Below are 20,732 nucleotides of genomic sequence, written 5' to 3' on the forward strand. Positions count from 1 at the left end.
GCGGCAAACCCGGAAGTATATTTGCACATACGCAGAAGCGCTCTATCGCCACACATGTGTGCGCAGAAGTGGTTTCTCCGGTTGCGAAAACCTTGGGATCCGGCCGGACCTCCATAACAGATCTTGTCCGCAACCAGAGATACCACTGTGTAAGAAATGGTACATGGCATGAGAAACAAAAATCAGATATCACATCCTCCAGCAGATTCTCTCCACACTTGCTGTTAGCATTAAAATGGGCCACCAAGTACCTGAATTCACTTGTCACAGCCTATTCTAGGAGCTACTGTTGGGCTGGAAATCACCTGAATCTTCACTGATCTGCCTGCTGAGCTTGATGGCACCAATCCCCTTGTCAAAGGGGAAAGAGCAAATATGGAATCTATCCTCAAAGCTAAAAGCCAGTGATGTCAAAGCAGGGTATGCTGACCATCTCTTCAGTGTGGCATGTGCCCTCTTTCCAGAAATGGGAAATGCAGGCTGCAGCCAGAGATACATAAGAACATCATTCATTCTCTCATGTTGCACTGAGCATCTTTAAAAAAAAAAAAAAGAGGTATTACACAGGTGTTTTTGCACTGTCTTCCCATATGGTTCCCTGATGGTCCCTCGTGTGGACTTAGTGAAGCTGTGCATCATTGCTTTGGATGGGAAATGATGAAGTAATCTAGAGCATCTAAGCCAAAATAACAATAAAAACACGTGCAAACAACTATTCAGTCTCTGACCTCGTTTTTTCTCACTTCTTGGCAGTCAGCAAGCTCTTGTATAGATAGCTCCCAAAAATCAAGTAACACAAAAATTCAGTCACCAACCATTCCCAGGTGTTAGTCATTAGTGTTTGTTTATGGAATAAACTACACCATAGTTACAAGAAGGGAACTGAGCTCCATGCTCCCAACCAAGAGTTACAAGGGATACAAGTGAAATAGAATCTTTTGTAGGGAAAAATCTTGTTGCATGGTTATATAGTTTGCATGAACCCAAGTGCAGAAATTCTCTGCTGCCCTTTGCTACACTTTAGTTGTAAGGCCACTGCAAGGGGAACTGGCTTTGTGAAAAGATCACACAGCAGTCAACATTTTATCAGCACTCAACAAACAAGTTAACATTTGGCTGGAATCTGAAGGTCTCTCTCCCTTCGGCATATTTCTTGGATAATAGAACAAATGTCATATCAGTACAAGATGGCATATTTACAAAATTGTACCCTGTTTTGCATAACCTAATGATGCAGCAGTTCTTGAGGACTGAACATTTCAAATCTGCTAGCAGAAGATTGCCAAATCTATGACTGCTTCAAATACTTGCCAACAGCATTTCAAATTCAGAGAGAGCTGCAAAACAACCTCTTTCACAAGTTTAACAGTCCCCCCTGGTGCACGCTCTCCTGGTAGCCTATGACATCACCATCTCCTCCCCTCCCCAAATCATCAGCTTTGTCTCCCCCTCCCCTCCAGCTCTTAACATGTCAGTCCAGTTTCCTTCAGGCATTCTCTTGTTTCTGGGGTGGTGCACACAGTTTTTACTGTTTTGGGTGTCCTTCCTTGCTTTTTCTACACAACACCGCAACTGAGCTTCCTCATCACATTCCTCTCCTCTACAAAGCTGTTTAATATGGACAGGGCTGCAATTTAGGATTAACCTCCTTAGGCACATGCAAGCCTCCGGATACATACAAAATATCAGGCCTTATTACTGCTGATGTTTCAGCACAAGTGCAGTTTTTTGTGCGTTAAGGAGGGTAAGCATCCTGTTAAGATTAACAGCAAGCCTGCTCTTCTCCTAGGGCTGGTTCACACATGTTTTGTCATCTGATAACTGCCATATCAAGCTATGACTTGCACATGCAAAAAGGCCGTCTCAGATAATCACACCACAGACAGAATTGTCACAACACCCTACATCTTCTCAAAACAAGAATGGCTTCCAATGGAAGTTCACACACTCAGTGGCCAGGCATCAAGTGCATGTTAATCAAGTGATGTACATGCATGCATGAACCAGGTCCCAGATCAGTCTTCTAGGCTATATTCTACCCCCACCTCTCAATAACAGTTGCTGGCTAGAAAACTCCCATCAGCTGCAGCCAACCTGACCACTGGACAGTGATGATGGTAGTTGTAGTAGTTCCAACAACATCTGGAGGACACCAGGTTAGGGAAGATTGCCTGAAGATGCCCTTGCATATTCATCTAAGCAGAGAACCCATTTAACAGCAACACAGAGGTGGTTTACTGCTGGTTGCTGAGAGGGAAAGTGACACCTTCACAGAAATGAATTCTGCCTCTGTAACTATTAGATTACAAGAACCAGATGAGGGCACATACAGTCAAAACTGACTAAGCTTATTCTGGCACTGATACTGCCTCACCAGCACCAGCTTCAAGTTACTACTTGTTTGGTTTGGTTTGGTTTGATAACTGAAGAGAAGGTTGATATATGGCCAAGGCTGGGGCTAGGAGTAGCAGTGGGAAGAATAAAAGACAACCTTATCACTTGGATCCATTTTCTTTTCTGAATTCAAGAATGACTGTATACAAAACTGAAATTTGGCATGCCTTGATTTTTGCTCTTTTGTTCTTCTTATGAACACTTATACAGGTCTTACATTTTATGCTGTGGCTTGATTTTTTTTAAAAAAGAATACATGAAAATAAATGTGATTAGACCAGGCATCCCCAACCTGTGGCCCTCCAGATGTCTTGGCCTACAACTTCCATGATCCCTAGCTAACAGGACCAGTGGTCAGGGATGATGGGAATTGTAGTCCAAAACATCTGGAGGGCCGAAGGTTGGGGGTGCCTGGACTAGACTGTCACCCTACAGCACACTTCCTCAGTTAATTTAGGTTCCAAGAAAATTGGTACTGCCGTTGTCACAGGCTTTAATTTTTATTTTTTTTAAAGGTCAAACTTTTGCCTTGCTGGTGTTCCTTGCACTGGCATCCAGTCCAGTCCCATTCCTTGGCAGTTTACAACTGGGGATTAAGAGCCCTGACTCTTTAGTCCAGCTCTGCAAGGACCAGATCCTATTTCCACTCCCAGTACCTTGCCATTGCTGAACTGTTACTTCCCCACACCACATCCTCCTTCATTGAATCCTATGGATCTTGTGGAAAGCCAAGAGCAAATGAGATGGCCAGGTAAAATAATCCCAGGTGCCTCTTTTTTGCCTCTCTAGTATGGTTAGCCGCAGCAACTAAAGTGTAACTGTGCTACAATTAATCCATCTGACTGGACTCTTCCTTGATCACTTTTAGAAGGAACCGCCACCTAAAAAAACATGTTTGACGGATTCACCCATCCCTAGTCAATCTTGTTTACTCTTCACTTCTCATTTTTCTGTTCTTAAATTTGATGCTCTGCATTGGTCTGCCATATATATAGAGAGAGAGAGTGAGTGAGTGAGTCCTCAGGTAAATTTATCAGTATTTTTGTGTGAGTTTCTCCTCATACACACATTTTGCCCAATGCACACATTATTCCCCCAAAGCAGTTTCCCCTTAATATAATGTATTTTTGTTTGCCATTTTCACAAGTAAATGCATTTTCATGCACAGTTTACCCTAGTATATGCATTTTGGAACTCATTACTTCTCTGGAGAACCACATTGCAAAATTTAAGGAAGGGCAAATTTCAAAAGGTGGCTATGTTTCGGGTTGCTTGTTGTTTCAGAAATCGCAAATTGGATAGATCAGCTGTGAAATGTGAACTGAATCAAATTTACCCCCATGTTTAATTCTTGAATAGAGGAGGGATATAATCCTAAACATGGTGACCTGCTTAGTTGGAGAGGGAGGCGGAAACATGGTTATCGTAGAACAAAGATATTGGGGGTCATGGAGGAGAAGAGAGAAATCCACCCTAGTAACTTCTTATGCCAAGAAGAGTCCTTCCCCCTCCCACTTGACTCTTGTAACATGAGTTGAACAAAGTGCACTGAAACAGTCAAATCAGTATATGTACCCCTCCCTCCTCCTAGTTTGCAGCCTCTCCAATTTAATCCTCTGAGTAACACATTGGAAACCTTTAGCTCTTTGGTACTGGCAGTTTCAACGTGGACACTGCCAGCAATAGATGCCGAGCCAAGAAAACTCGACTCCTGGCAGAAAAGGATGATACAGTCCTCTGGTGCCATCTGTGCCGTGAAGTTGCAGAGTGACATTGTGCACCCAGAGCACTAACATTTCAATCTGTAGCAAGTTAAGAGACTTTTCATTTGCAAAATTGCCGTGCGGATCTGCTACCCCTCAGGCTGCCTGAACAGAACCCCAAGATGTTCAGCAAACAGGAAGTCAAAATAGAAAAGTAATAAGGACTGGGGTTGGGAGCAGGGAGGAAGCTGGTGATACGTCAAAACTATTTGGATGAGGAAGTTTACACAGAGTCCACAAATCACGGAGATAGCTGACAGAAGGGGAGGCAGCAAAAAGGTCCAAAACTCATTTTACGGTATCAAGGATTCCCCACCATTTTTGTTATTTTATCTCCTAAAAGGGACAAAAAGGAGAGAAAAAAGGCCCCTACAACTATCAGACTTGAGATCTCAAGTACATACTTTTATGTGGATATATCCAGATTTGTGCACAATTTGTTCTGGCTTGTAGTTTGTGCAATCTGCACCTAATACTATTTATTAGCATCTCATTTTCACCCAGATGAGATTAGGGCAGAGTATGCAGGATTATTTCATTATCTTAACCACTCTGTGATACAGACAGGGTGTGGGAAAAACTTGCCCAAAGCCACACAGTAATTTGTTCTGCTTCATGGTTTTTAGTACTATAATGAGTCCTTTAATAAAAACAGATACCAGTTTTACCACGACAGATACCAGATTTACACAGTCGTTTGGGTGAATGTTTAGCAGCACCTTCTTTCCCTGTGCTCTGCCCCACATCTCTCACTTTCAATCTTTGGTGAAAACTAAGCTCTACATGCCGGTGTTGGTCTGCTTCACACATAACACTAAGCCATGGTTTAACTAACCTCAAGTTTTTTTCACAGACAGACAAACAACAGATTGTCTCTTCAGTGGAAGTGGAGGTACAAATGGGAATACAAAGAGGGTTGCAGAACAGGAGGGATGGGTTCAGAATGGTGGGGGGGGGGGAGATCCAGGCAGTTAACATGACAGTGCTCTATGTGCAAGGTTATGGTCTGAAGATTAAAACAGGGCTGAAAGGGGGACTGCAGAATAGGAGAGAGAAATGGCTTCAAAAATGGGGATGGGAAGGTGAAAAGGGAGCTTAGTAGCTACATGAGGTGGGAAGGACTAGGGTTTACCAGGGGTTACATGCTTACCTCATAGTAAGGCAGGTTATCACTTTTTTCAGGAAGGCCCATGTAGCGTTCAGTATATATAGAATCTGGGGGGGGGGGGGAGAGAGGAGACAATGCAAAGAAGTATTGTAAAATGATATTATTTTAAGGGCAGATTGGCATACAACATGCAAGTCAAGGAGGAAAAGAAGAAACAGTCAAGATAAACAAAAGAAGAAAATGGAAACAAGTTGAGTGAGTAACCCCGGACCAGGACATCAGATGTCAGTAGACACCAATTTCCAAGCAGCAAGATTACCAGATGTTACAGATAAAGCATTATTATTTTTTCCACAGTCTGCACCCTTTGGCCCTCCTAGGCTCTTATGAACTTATTAACCCAGTTACACAAACCCAACTCATTCATACTATACATGCACATTTTATTGCCTTGATATATTTCCATTTTTGTCAGAAAACTTCACAGGAGGAGGGGGGAGAGATGTCATGTATCATATATAGGCAGTTAACCCTTCTGCTTTCTGGCCTCCTAACCTGATACATAGGCTCATAACAAGCCATTTCCTCTACTTTTGCCACTTTGTCCTCATGACTGGGAGAAGATGAGGCCTCCACTTTCCCAGGCTACTGTAGCAATCAAGAACAAACAGAACAGTTAAGTGTCTATACAAACATAGCAGATGGTCACTTAAGGGTTTTTTGTTGTTGTTGGTTTTTGCAAAGGCAAGGGATCAATCTCACCTAGCAATGTGCCAAAAAATTCTCTTTCATCCCTCCCCCCGAACTTTCCCTATTAATTCATAAGGAACAAATTTATATCCAGAAATTATCAAATGGGAGATAAAATTTCAGTGAAATTCTGGTGGGTGGGGTGGAGTTTTTGTTGAACATATCTTACTTTTGAGGTGGCCGAGAGCTGTTCATGAGCATCCTTTCTATCATTCTACAAATCATCTCTACAGTAGCCTGCACTCAGCAACTTTCCTGAGTTCCCCACATTTCCTGAAAACTTCCTGACATCCTCAGCTGGGCTTTCCTATAAGTAAAGAAGGCAGGGATACTTGCCTACTGCCATTCACTGCAGAAAGATTTCTCTCTTTTTGCAAGGCTTCCCTTAAAATCAGTGAGTACATTGATCTCAGGTGTTCAGTAGCCACCCTCCCCAGTCTCCCCAGTTGAAAACACCTGGGACAGCATATGGCAACACCTGTCCTAGGACTTTTTTGAGCTCATAGGCTACTGGGAATGCTTCAGAAGAGCTGGAAAATGTTCAGTGGTAAGAAGAATAAATACACATGCACACTATCCAATCACCTCACAATGATAAAATATAATTCCTAAAGCAACCCACGCAAAACAAATAAACAGAAGAAAAACAAAAAGCCTCTTTTACTGACCAGGAAAGCTTTGGAGGGCAGGTTTCAGCACAGCGCTGCTTTTACCCTACAAATGTTCCCAGTCTTCATACGCTGAAGCTTACTAATATCCAGAGTTATATCGGACCCTTCACTCCACCCTGCTACCATGCTGCTAGCTCCCCCTACTCTGGCCTTTTCCTTAAGGGCAGAGACACAGGTCACCACTGCCCTACACCAGCATTGGGCAGGTGTGTCTTATTTGGAGGTGGGGAAGTTCTCTAGTTTCAGTAAATTCCAACAGGTGGACACAATTGTGGGCAATTTGAAGGAGTGAATTGTTGCTTGTTCAGTCATGCTGCTTTTCACACCTGCTGAACAGGTTTTGGTATTGTTTCAAAAACCTGGAAAATCTTTTTTGACAGAGGCAGCAGAAGGGCAAAGAAAGGTGTGCGTGATCACACCTCAGGAGGTCAAACCTTTCTTTCAATTTTATTTTCAAAAAGATTGACCGTCTCTGGTCTGCACAAACACAATACCGCATTTGGAGTACTCCCGCTTCAGAAATTTCAACTAACGCTACCCTGATTGCACTGTGTAATCACATGCAATTAGATCAGTAATGAAGTGTCCTAGAATGTTTGTTGGTTGAATTCGCCCCCACCCACCTAGTAGTAAATGCTACTCTGTACAGCAGTGGTGCATTGAGGTGCCCTCCAATTGGTGCTGCCTCTCATGGGGGCAGTGGCATGATCAGGGGAGTTCTGGGTTGGCAGACACCACTGCTACCAACCCTGAGCTCCTCTGACTCAATGCTTTGAAGGATGAAACAAATACAGTGGCAGCTTTCTGACATTCTGTAACCTGGGATGGTGTTGCCACCACTCTGCCCTATCCTTTAAGGTAAAGGTAAAGGGACCCCTGACCATTAGGTCCAGTTGTGACCGACTCTGGGGTTGCGGCGCTCATCTCGCTTTATTGGCTGAGGGAGCCGGCGTACAGCTTCCGGGTCATGTGGTCAGCATGACTAAGCCGCTTCTGGCAAACCAGAGCAGCACACGGAAACGCCGCTTACCTTCCCACCGGAGCGGTACCTATTTATCTACTTGCACTTTGGCGTGCTTTCGAACTGCTAGGTTGGTAGGAGCAGGGACCGAGCAACGGGAGCTCACCCCGTCGCGGGGATTCGAACTGCCGACCTTCTGATCGGCAAGTCCTAGGCTCTGTGGTTTAACCCACAGCGCCACCCGCGTCCCAGTACCACCCTTGTCCCTATCCTTACTCTCTGCTGAATTGGGGAGAGTTTAAATGGTGCTTACGTAAGGGGAAAAATAGGGAACACTTAAAAAAATTCACAAGCCCCATCTCCCAACAGATTTAGCCAAATCCTCCTCTTCCTTAGATTTCTAAAAAGAAACAAAAAACCCAGAGCTAAGGAAATGGAACCCCATAATTATGGCTATCCCATAATTTGAATACTAGAGTTAAAGACATAGGTACAACAGGGCATTAAGTTTCCCAACTCTGCTTTGGTAGACAATTTTTTTTTAAATTAAAAAACAACAACCCCTAATACCATATTAAATCAGCAGTGACAAATTTCCTAACAGATAAGGATTAAATATAATGACCCCTCTTTTTAAAGCTCACTGTAAGTAGAAGTAAGTTAGTAGCAGTGCCAATGAATTTTATGACATTCAGAAATGATCCTGAAACACTTTGGAACACATGGCACTTTTGAGGAATGCAAATGCAGACATTTGCATTATAGTAAAATTTCAAATATTAAGTGATTTTGTGCCTTTTAAAGGTTAAGCAGATTATTTTCCTCTTCCACTTCCAAGTTGCTTTTTTATTCTTTTTTTAATGGAAATTATGATCCAGAGACACTGTGTTAATCCCTCACACAAGTTCATGGCACTTTTAATTTCCCTGTTGTGAAAATCTTCAGATGAAGGGCAGTATACAAATTTAATAAGATAATATACCTATGAATATATATAGCAGCTGCAAGTATGATTTTTGCAACGCTTTGCAGAGGAATTATCCATTTTATTTCGAAAAAGAACATACCGTAAAATTGCCATCGTGACACGGGAGCAACAGCTATTCCACACTTGAACACACCACTTCCAGATCCGAGCACCATGGAGGTCACATAACCGCCATATGACTAGGAGAAAATAAATCCTATTGCTTAAAACACATCAAGAGTCCATTGTTGCTATTCTTATACCCTGATTTTATTTATACACACACACACATTTCTATATAAAATCCCTAGTGAAAATGAGGTTGCCTTCTCCATTAACATCTTTTAAAAAATCTGAAAACATTCTTATTCTTCCTGACAATATTTCTAGCAGAATTGTCATTTGTTATATTTATGGCTGATGTTTGTTTATGATTACTCTAGGCTCCTTCTGGAGGAGGAATGGGATAAAAATGGTGATGGGGTGGAGTATTATATCCCCCCCATCTCCAATATTGCCAGTGTCCTTATGAGTTGACTTTTCTAATAGTGCAGTTCTTTTATTAGCTGCTTGTGATTATGTATTTTACATCACCTTTTGTATTCTACTTTGTAACATTTCATGAAAAGCGGCATATAAATATATTCAATGAAAGTTCAAAGTAATGACGCTTGAAATAAAGGGACACTTACTGCCAGGCTAATGCTTATTAGGTCATAGCTGCAGCAAAACATCCATAAATAGCTTTCTGTTTCTCAAGATAAGAGTGGTCCAGTAAGTGTAAATGTTTTTCGTAATTACATTAGGATCTCTTTAATTATTTAACTTGGTGATTACAAAGAGGGTTAACTTTAATACTTACCCAGCCCCAAATAGCTATTCTGCTCTCATCAACATAGCTTAATTTAGCAAATGCCCTAAGAAAAAGACAGAAAATAAATAAATGAGGTACACAGAGACTCAAGAGAAAGCACTACTTATTCTGCCCCTCAATTGCTCCCTAGCAGTTTTTAGCCCAACTGCCCCTTCTTCCCAGATAAATTACAAACATAATAAATTTTAAGCATTGGTACGTATGTCTATGGAACAAATCCTTTACTGCCCAAGTTTATTTTCTGTATTACTTGTTCCCTAACATTTGCACCCTTTCATTCATTACTTTCATTTGTATGCCACTTTCCCACAAACAAAATCTTGCTCAAAGCGGCTTACAGCTAAGAAACAGGAATGCATTTCAAACAAACACTAACAAAGTAACGATTTCATAGCAGCATAGCATAGTAAGTAAATACAAAAGTCACTTTCCCACAACAAGATTACTTAAACATGCAGCATTAAAAGGAAAGGGTTGAGGTGTGCTTACCGGGCTGCGTCAATCTGATCTTCAACTTCATAGGTTCCAAGTCTTCGATATATTGCATGCATGATTTTGTCTCCTCGATAGCCACTTCCCCTGCCATCAAAACTAGCCACAATAATCTCCTCTGTGCTTGCAAGGTATGTTGCCCAATTAATCCGGTACGCATAATCTGCCTTCTGACTACAGGGTCCTGCATACCTATAAAAAAAGTCACAGGTAAGCTTTTGCAAGCTGCTTTATATTTGTTTCAGCATTACTAAATTTCTAAACAAACAGGAACATACAACTGGAATTTAAGATTTCAAGAACTACTTGGTTTGTCCGTGTTCAACTCCCACCAGGAAACCTATGTCCCCACTGTGGAGGGACATGTGGATCCAGAACTGGCCTCCACAATCACTTATGGACTCACTGTTAAACCTATGGTCATGGAAGACAATCTTACTCGGCTACGAGTGATCACCAAATAAGAAGATGGAAGAACTATTCTTGCTTGTACTGAAGTAGTACTAACTAGTTCTAGATTTGCTTTTATGCACCTTTCCAAAGTTTCTGCAATTAAAACATGCCAGCCATCTAAAAATCACCGCCACGTTATTCTTTCCATATGTTGTCCTAAAAAACTATAGAACAGACTTCAGATTACTTAACAAGAACCACTTTTTAAAAAGCAAAAGGCCTTGCTCATTACTGCTCATTGAAATTTTAAGTAGGCAAATAATTAATAATTCCAGTGATAATTATGTAACACCATTAAGCTTTAAAAAATATAAATCAATAGAATCATAGAAAACCCAGTTACAACTAATGTATATTCGCTCAGAGAGTCAATTCTCAGCAAATATAGTATTTCTGTTTTCATTGTACTATGAAAAGCAATTATTTTGTAATCCACAATTGGAAGAGGCAGGGTAATTAATGCAAATGCATTAATATGTGCAGAGATGTGTGGAGAAAGAAAGCAACCAAGAGCATATGTTCAAGATCCAGTGAATGTGCCTTTGTTATATTTCTGACCTGCCTTTGCAGGTTCAGGATAAGTATGGGAGACTGTTTTTTTAACCAATTGTGCAGCATACAATACAATTTCCTGGTCCACATATTCTTTTTTTAAAGTAACTATCAGTCGGCAATTGTTTTCTAGTTAAGAGTTTTTTCCACTGCACACAGTGGCTTGACCTAGAGATCATATCTTTTTTTTTTTTTTTAAATGCTTTTTATTGTATTTTCATCATCATACACATCTACAAAAACAAAGTCTAAAAAATGACATTCAACAGTAAGAAAGCGTTACAAAAAGAAGAAAAAGAAAAAAGAAAAAAGATAAAGAAAAAAGCAAAGGAGAAACAAAAAAAAACACATACAACAGTTTGTTAAAACCGACTTCCTTCCCTCTTGATTTCAGATGCCTACTTTTAATAGTTTCATCTTACAGCTGGTGTTGGTTTTTAGTTTATAACATCAGAAGATTTAGATCAAACCTACTGTAGTTGGTAAGTTACTAAAATTGCCTTCGATATATACCATAAATTTGTTCCAATCCTCTTTTAACTTTGTATTTTTTTGATTTCTTAATCTTTGCGTCAATCTTGCCAATTCTATGAAGCCATATAGTTTCAGTTGCCAGTCTTTCAGTGTTGGTAAAGTTGGGTTTTTCCAATTTTGGGCAATAAGTATTCTAGCCGCAGCTGTTGCATATTGGAACAGGGTTTTGTCTTTTTCCGGTATTTCTTTTCCAACCATCCCTAGCAAAAAGGCCTCTGGTTTTTTGGGGAACGTGTAACTAAATATTTTTTTTAGTTCATCATATATCTGGTTCCAGAATCTTTTAATTCCCTCGCATGTCCACCACATATGTATAAAGTTCCCCTCATTTGTTTTACATCTCCAGCAGGCCTTGTTGCCAGTCTTGTACATTCTATTTAATTTTTCTGGTGTTAAATACCATCTATATATCATCTTCTCTAGGTTTTCTCTAATTGCCGCACTTGCTGTGAATTTTATTCCCTCGTTCCATAATTTCGACCATTTCTCATGTTCTATATTATATCCCAGATCTCTTGCCCACTTTACCGTAACTTCTTTGATTTCTACCTCTTTTGTATCGTCTTCCAATAAGATGTTACACATTTTAGATAATAACTTACATTTACTTTCGATTATTTCTATTTGGAATTTTGATTTTTTCCCGTTCATTCCTACTTTCCTATCCTCCGTCCATCTTGCATTAATCTGGTGATATTGAAACCAGTCCTTCAGTTTTTCTTTCAGCTCCTCAAACGGTCTTAGTTTCCAGCCTTCATGGGAACTTGTCAATAGATCTTCATATGTCAAGCCTTGCTCTTCCGTATTTGTTTTTTTGAATGATAGGATATCTGTGGGGGACAGCCACCAGGGTGTTTTTGGTTCTAACAGATTTTTATTTCTTTTCCAAACTTCATAAAGAGGGCCTCTAATTATGTGACTCGTAAACCCCTTATGTACTTTCCCTTTATCTAGCCACAGGTAGGCATGCCAGCCATACCTATTATCTACACCTTCGAGATCTAATAAGTCCGCATCTTCCAAAGTTATCCACTCTTTCACCCAACATAAGCAGGCAGCTTCGTAATATAATTTTAGGCGGTACCCTAGAGATCATATCTTGATGTCAGTAAGAATGTTTCAATTGATTTTAATAAGCTCAGGTCTACTGCTCAAGAGAATTAACAAACCAGCTGTTTTCAGCAGAATCCTGACTTCTTGTCCTCAAAGCTAATGAGCACCTCCTGTGTACTTTGTTTCCTAATGGTAGCAGTGAGTGCAATGGAAAATCAACACCTTCTAGGAATGTCACATTTAAGAACTTACCTGAGGCTACTTCTCATTGTTCTTAGTTATTGGCAGGCACTATATATTGCTGATTAAGGGACTGGGTGGCGCTGTGGGTTAAAGCCTCAGCGCCTAGGACTTGCCGATCGAAAGGTCGGTGGTTCGAATCCCCGCGGCGGGGTGCGCTCCCGCTGCTCGGTCCCAGCGCCTGCCAACCTAGCAGTTCGAAAGCACCCCGGGTGCAAGTAGATAAATAGGGACCGCTTACTAGCGGGAAGGTAAACGGTGTTCCGTGTGCTGCGTTGGCTCGCCAGATGCAGCTTGTCACGCTGGCCACGTGATCCGGAAGTGTCTGCGGACAGCACTGGCCCCTGGCCTATAGAGTGAGATGGGCGCACAACCCTAGAGTCTGTCAAGACTGGCCCGTACGGGCAGGGGTACCTTTACCTTTACCTTATATATTGCTGACACAAGCTTAGCAAAAACAGCAGTAGGCTCACACAGTCCTTGCATCTTTCTTTTTTGTCTCATAGAGGTAGCTGTGGGGTTTATAATGCAAAACCTACGCTGGATAAAATGCTCATTCACATTACAAATGTTTGCATTGCCTTAATTTTTTCCATGAAGAATAATGTGATGCTAATATCTGTAAGCCTGACAGTCATGCAGACACCAGGGAGGGTTGGAATCTTCTCCCAAGAGTAGGAAGGCTGGAGTTCATTGCTTGGAACTCAACCAAATATTTTGTTCTGATCATGTTCAACAGTATTTAGACATTTATTTATTTATTTATTTATTTATTGCATGGTAAGGAGGGGGGAGGAAAGAACATCTTCTGCCAATAGATTTAAAAGCCAGGAAGCAAGATAGCCACCATTTGCCCAAGATGTGGGAGCTCTGAAGGAGCCTCAATAGCCTGATGGAAGGCATATAACAGTTCTTCCTGCGTCAGCAACAACTACCGTAGGTATTTGATTACAAAGACATTTGAGTGCACGTAGATCAAGATTTCTTCCCTTGCTGTAGAGCACGTGGTTTTCAAGAGAAATATTATCACCATACATCAGGATAAACAAGATTTAGCTCACACCTTAACATTCGCAGTCACGATGAATTTCTTTTCTGTAGTTTGAAGGGGAAAACCCATTTTTGCTTTTGTTTCGGATTATTTAGAAAATATTTTCTTCTGCATTTCCCAATCTTGAAAGAAACAGCCATAAAAACTGCTTAGCAGCAGCACAAATGAAAAGCTTGTAAAGCAATAATGCGAACTCTCAAATCAGCCAAGGATTCTCTCTTGGTTTCTCTTCATCCATACACCTAAGTTTGGGATGACTGAGAGGCCTTCCTGGCAATTGCTTCACTTGTTGCTGCTGATCTGGCTGTCCCTTGAGTAGCAGTATCTTAGTAGCAAGGATCCCATGGGGATTCGTAGGTCATCGATACCATGAAATAAGACACTTTGACCACATGAAAATTTGGTGGGTAGTTGTTGTTTAAAAGGCCAAAATTGGCATTTATGTTTATATGATAGTCTTTGAAAGGGTTGCTAGTAAACTATTTAGCTCTTCTCCCTAAATAGTCATCTACTATTAGCTATTTCACCTAGTAGCAGCAGCAGCAGGGACAACTCCACTGGCCTGACTAACCTCCCTGAACCATATCAAGTCAAGCTGATGATCATGAGAACAATTACATTTGCTGTTTCGTTTCACCTTCATACAGCACCCAGTTGGACAAGTAATAAAGTATAATATGGTCAAGTACTTCAACTTACACATCAATAAGCAGAGGATACTTCTTTGATGAAGACGAATCAAAGTGAGGAGGTAAGATCATCTGATACCAGAATGCTGAAAACAGGAATGAAAACATTTCACTGATGCAAGTAACTAATAACTGAAAGATACACTCATATAAAAGAGTGGAGTCTTGTTTAGAGTGAGTTCCAATTCTGGCTTGAAGCAAAAGCCTACATTCTTAGATATAAGCATTTGGGCAAAGCATACTTGTACTTAAATACTACAGAGTGAGCAAACTATTAATTTGGCAGTGAGTTTCCAATTTTGTGTGACAATGCCCTAACATTTCTTTTGTTAGAGGGGAATCAGAGTGCTCTAAACTACTACAGCACTGTTCTTCACTTGTATTTCATTCTAAAACAGGGACATCCATCAAAAGTTATGTGAAAGCCCTATGCCTAAAAATCCTGACAAGGCTATTGGGACAATATGAGAAAAATCTAGCCTTCTCATATTTTTATACTTCCAAGAACTGTAACACAGGTCAAACTGACCTAAGATATGTTCCACCAATGCTTTGGTACCTGTAAACACACAGGGTGGTATTGAACATGACTAAGTCGGGTTCCTTAATTTCAATGGGTCAACTCTAAGTAAAACGTAGCGTTTAATACTGCCCACAGATTCTGCAACCTCATCATTAGAGCCATTTCCACGTATGGAAATGCCTTCAATATAGAATGTTATCAAGGGTAATTCATTCACCTACATTTTTATGGGACATCTACACAACACAATTATGCAATCATTGGCATCTTTCCTCAGACCATAGAAAGTCTGAAATTTTCCAAAATGAAAAAGTAGCATAATTTCCACAGGCACAGATGTCTTTGGCATGACTCTTCCTTCTTATGAAAAAGGATGGAGTTTTATTGTATTGGGAAAGCAACCCTATCACAGCCCAGGACATGTTCAATAGAACATTTGAAGTGGGTGCCGTTTTATTTAACAGATATTTTAAATAGCATTATTATTATTTATTAAATTTATACACCTCCCTATATCCGGAGATCTCATGGCGGTTCACAAACAAGACCACAACATATTAAATCAAACCAAAAACAATAACCCGATTTTAAAAACCCCAAAAAGAATATTAAAGCTGCAGTCCTACCCATGTCTACTAAGAAGTAAATTTACTGAATTAAATTTGGGGGAGGGGAGTTGTGCAAGCTACTGAATTGATACTATGCATGGGTGTTGCAGAAAGGGATCATGTGCAGACTAAGAGACTGTTTGTATGGAGAAAGTTTTTGTCTGTCACAACACAAACCCATCCCCACCCTGGAAAATCATGACTGGGCATGTAACATGAAGACAAGCTTCAAGTTACGCTTAGGTGATATAACAACTTGAAAAGCATTGTAATAATAATAATATATTAATTATACCCCGCCCATCTGACTGGGTTTCCCCAGCCACTCTGGGTGGCTTTCAACAGAACATTAAAAACAGAATAACATTAAAAGCTTCCCTAAACAGGGCTGCCTTCAGATGTCTTCTAAAAGTCAGATAGTTGTTTATCTCCTTGACATCTCATGGGAGGGCATTCCACAGGATGGGCGCCACTACCGAGAAGGCCCTCTCTTTGGTTCCCTGTAACCTCGCTTCTAGCAATGAGGGAACCGCCAGAAGGCCCTCGGAGCTGGACCTCAGTGAACGATGGGAGTGGAGATGCTCCTTCGGGTATACTGGGCCAAAGCCATTTGCAAATTCCTAGTATGCTCAGACGTGACCAAAATACGCCTTGATTGGACAAATGTCATGTGCTTGGCAGATGTAAGATTGCCATCAAAAACAACCTAAAAACATCCATTTGGGCTGCTGATAAACTTATTTGTTGTCAGCTTTGCCCTTCAAGGTCCCTCCTTTTTAAAAATGCTTTTATTCCTGGGTTGTTTGAGGTAATTGCTTAAAACGATGGGATTACTGTTGTTTTTATTTTTAATATTGTTTTACGTTTTGTTAGCATCGCTGTGTGACTCCTTCTGGAGGTGATAGCAAGATATAAATTCTGGTATAAATTTAAAACAATACTTTTTTTAGAGATTTCAGTGGAGGTGGGGGTATGGGGAAATATACTCAAGATATGAGAGATTTGTTTTATATAGGCAAGATGTAATTGAACTCTGTATTTTAAGAGTGTGTGGGATAGTTGGAGCAGTCATAAAGACAGATGAAACACTCACCTCCCCCCTTTTTTTAAGCAAAGGGAATAAAAATAGTCATTTGCAATGCAGAACAATTTATTTGTTCAGAAATATAGAAATGCTCCTTTGTAGTAATTTTATGTGGTCTGAAATCTAGGAGAGAGCAACGTTTTTTCTCTGAATAGGATCCTTGGCTATCTTTCTACTGGAAAGTTACTGTAACTGAAAACATGCTGAGCTCAAATGTCTGGACCTGTGTAGGAAACCAAATAAATTTATCTTACCCATTAGCTTCTACCCTGGAGAGGTGGTAGCAGTAAGATAAAGAAGGATAAGGTAAAGTTGAGCATACATTTTACTGTGAATTCTTCCTAATCAACACATTTTTGTATGCAATTTTGACTAATGTACACATTTTTGCAAGCAAATGTTGTTAATATAATGTACGTCTTTATGTTCTTTTCACTAACGTATTCATATATGCACTTTTGTAAACGTTGAAGGACTTCACCACAAAATTCAGATAAATGCAAATTTCAAAGGAAGGCTGTTTTGGTTCTCATATTGCTTCAGAAAGTACAAATTTGACAGATTTGGCTTTAAATTCAAACTCCCATCCTAGTTCCACGTCAAATGAGGAAATGCAGCTTCACCGTCTCTTTAGAAAACAGCACTGAGCATTAAATGCAAAAGGGACCGATTGCAAAATCAGGACCTCCAAAATTCTGAATGCACATCTATTTCATGATAAATCTGAAGAAGTAAAAAACACACAAAAACAACAACCCACAATCAAAAACTTCAGGTTTAAAGGTACAACTGGTAACTTACTTTCTCCATGCAATGTGATGTTCTTTAGTATTTTAGAGGGCATCTGGACATTCTTCTGCATATTATCAAATTCAGTGTTGTTTTCCAGGTACTTAATAACTACACACAAAACCGATGAATATGGGAGATGAGTTTACATATAGACAAATAATACTTTTTAAAATCCAAAGTTCTACAACCTGGAGAGCAGTACAATAAGCTGTGTCTGCAGAACCAGGGCCAGAGGAAATAGCAACAAAAAGAACGATCTGAACTCATTCTTACCAATACGATCCCTTTCCTTACCCATTCCTAGAGCATTCAAGATCTAAGGAACAGACTCACAAATAGGAACCTTACTGGCAACTATCCCAGCTTGCCAGTTCACACATAAAGGGATTTCCCCCCCCCCCCCCCAGTCACTTCTCCCTGTCCACTTTGTTAACTGCTATCAGAGATTTAGTCTCTGTGCCAGTATGTGATATATATTATTTAGTCAGTACATTCCAGCACCCAAATGCATAGGAGTTCCTCACATGAGCTACACTAAAAAGGGATTTATCACTCTGCCAGTTTCCTTTCCCAACCCTTGGCTTTTGGTTATGCTACCAATAGGCCATCAAAAAGGAAAGTTGCCAAGTTGGGCACTTCCTCCTGTGACCCCACCCCACCCCAAATCATATTATATCACTAGATTTACACCTCTAAGAATGCAGGCCTAACGAGAGTTCCTTGAGAAAAAAATCCCAACAAACTTCCAAACCAATATGCATTGGATTAAATCAGGGGCTAGAGAACCTCAGATCTTGGTACCATATGTAGCCCTATGGAGCTCTCTGTGCAGCCCCTGGGATTCTCCCTATGCCATGCCTCCTCCCCAGGCTACAGACTTCACTGCTGCTGTAGGACTTCAGGTCCTCCAAGTGCTTTTGCCTGGCCTCTAGTGTGTCTTGCTGTTATGATGACTATTTCCTGCCTGAATGCAGAATGGAAAGATCCATGAGAGAGCAGAAACATCTGATTTATGTGTGGCTGAATGCATGTCACCTCCATTGCTCCACCCACTTTTGCCTCTGGTCCCACCCATCCTGCAACACCAACCCCTGAAAAGGTTCCCTGTTAGTAGCTTTGTTTCCCCCACTACCATGTGAGCCTGCTCCCCATATGTTGTAATATGAGTCCATTTCAATAGAAGCAGCTTGCCCAGTGGGGTGGAGCTACAATGCCAGCTTCTTGGCTGTGGTGTTGCCACTGCCTACCAGGGTGGAGAGCGGGAGAGGCAAGGAGCATGCAGCCACACAGGCAGGAGAATCAGGCTGGCTCTGCCAGTGGGATTGTGTGCTTGCAGAGCCCCAGCCTCAACATTGCCTCATCTCTCCCCCTGTTCTGTTTGGGGTAAGCACCACGGCCAGGAAGCTAGCATTGCAGCTCTATCCCACCATGCAAGCAGGCTCTGCGTTGCACATGCATTCTTATGCGCTACTGCTGTATTGTTATATCTAATCGACTGCAGTGATTGCCTCCAAATCGATGTTACTGGTCCCACTGACTTTGTTTGTCGCTTCTGTACTCAAAAGCAAGACCATTATGTTTGATTAACCCCAGAGAAGTATGCATAGGATTACAGCCCAACTCATTCTACCAGCAGATGGTAAACATCCACAGATTTCTATGCATTTCAAGAAGTCTAAAACAAAAACAGAAAAGTACCTGCATCTGTACTGCTGTTGAGCAAGGTGAACGATGGCACACCAGGACCTGTTATGAACAGTGTTAAAAATTCAAGTTATTTTCCATTCTTTTAAATCGAGGCATTAATTGAGAGTTTCACACAACTTAAGTCAAACCCTTTGTTCAGGCAGGGGCCTATTCTGGGGGAAAAGACAGAGAGAGTGAGGGAAACTTTGCCTCAATACTTTTTCCAGGACTTGCTGCCTGAAGTTTCAAGGCAACAAATTCCCTTCAGCCTTTTTCCTGCTTCCCAAAATTTGTATCTCGATCTTTTTTTCTTTTCTTTTTTTCATTCTAGGCAGCAGGAGAAGAAACAACACTTCACTGGGTAGCTCTTCTCATTGCTCAGCACTTTTTTAGAAATGATGTCCAAGGTGCACACATTAGCCAGCAAAATGTGTTGTAGGTTGAATCCTGGGAAATATGCAGCATTTGCTTTGACAATATGTGTGGAGGTGTGTGTTGGGGGTAACACTGTACAGCTAGTTAAATAAATTCATGACAATTTTATCAGTATAACAAAACCGAGCTAGGGTAACCAGATGCAAAAAAATAAATAAATAATGGTAAGGCTCCTACACAGTTATTCATAGAACCATAGAATCATTGCATTGGAAGGGACCCTAAGGGTAATCTAGTCCCATCTCCCTGCAATGCAGGAATCTCAACTAGATCATACATGACAGATGGCCATCCAACTTCTGCTTAAAAACCTTCAAGGAAGGCAAGCCCACCGATAGATCTGTAGGTAGAGCATGAGACTCTTCATCTCAGGGTTGCGGATCCAAGACCCACATTGGGCAAAAGATTCCTGCACTGAAGGGGGTTGGACTAGATGACCCCCTTTGACCCCTTCCAACTCTACAGTTCTGTGATTCTATGACTTATCATGGAAGTCTGTTCTACTGTCAAACAGGTGCAAGAGCTCTGTCCTTTTTTTTGTTGCTATATGTCTAGTTGAATGTTTTTCTTCCTTCTATTAAGGCTAAAGAACAACCAATTTGCTTTTTCTTCTTATGGTTAATATAAATCAGGCTTCCTCAAACTAGGCCCTCCAGATGTTTTGAGACTACAATTCCCATCATCCGTGACCACTGCTAGCTAGGGATAATGGGAGTTGTAGGCCAAAAACATCTGGAGGGCCGAGTTTGAGGAAGCCTGATATAAATGTTTTGGTCCCCCCCCCCTCTAGATAATTCATTGTAGGGGTGTCTAGAGCTGTAAAAATACAAAAAGTAAAAACACTTGGCAACACAGCCAAAAGTCAAATGCAGGTAACATGCAGATAGCCAATGAGGTACTCTCTGGATTTAGCTAGACCCTGACCATTGACTATGTTGGAAGAAACTAATGGGAAATGTAACCAAACAACATCTGGAGAGGTCACCAGGTTAGCTGTCCCTGCACTAAGCTTTTGAAATTATGACCCTGATCCAGACAGCACATGAACCAAG

The 20,732-nt window shown here is 41.0% G+C and overlaps 1 protein-coding gene across 2 annotated transcripts in view; it reads right to left on the reverse strand.

Annotated features, from left to right (window-relative positions):
• Positions 1–20,732, reverse strand: part of DPP4 (dipeptidyl peptidase 4) — a 51,192-nt gene that overhangs the window by 3,839 nt on the left and 26,621 nt on the right. For both annotated transcript variants that reach the window (XM_028747098.2, XM_028747089.2), the window contains exons 17-23: positions 19,258–19,305; positions 17,569–17,667; positions 14,563–14,638; positions 9,978–10,172; positions 9,477–9,531; positions 8,715–8,814; positions 5,308–5,372 (exon numbers count right to left, since the gene is read on the reverse strand). In XM_028747098.2, coding sequence (XP_028602931.2) covers positions 5,308–5,372; positions 8,715–8,814; positions 9,477–9,531; positions 9,978–10,172; positions 14,563–14,638; positions 17,569–17,667; positions 19,258–19,305 — 638 coding nt within the window. The remainder of the gene's footprint in view (positions 1–5,307; positions 5,373–8,714; positions 8,815–9,476; positions 9,532–9,977; positions 10,173–14,562; positions 14,639–17,568; positions 17,668–19,257; positions 19,306–20,732) is intronic.

The sequence above is a fragment of the Podarcis muralis genome, chromosome 1 (assembly GCF_964188315.1).
Source record: "Podarcis muralis chromosome 1, rPodMur119.hap1.1, whole genome shotgun sequence".
In the NCBI taxonomy this organism is placed as follows: Eukaryota; Metazoa; Chordata; class Lepidosauria; order Squamata; family Lacertidae; genus Podarcis; species Podarcis muralis.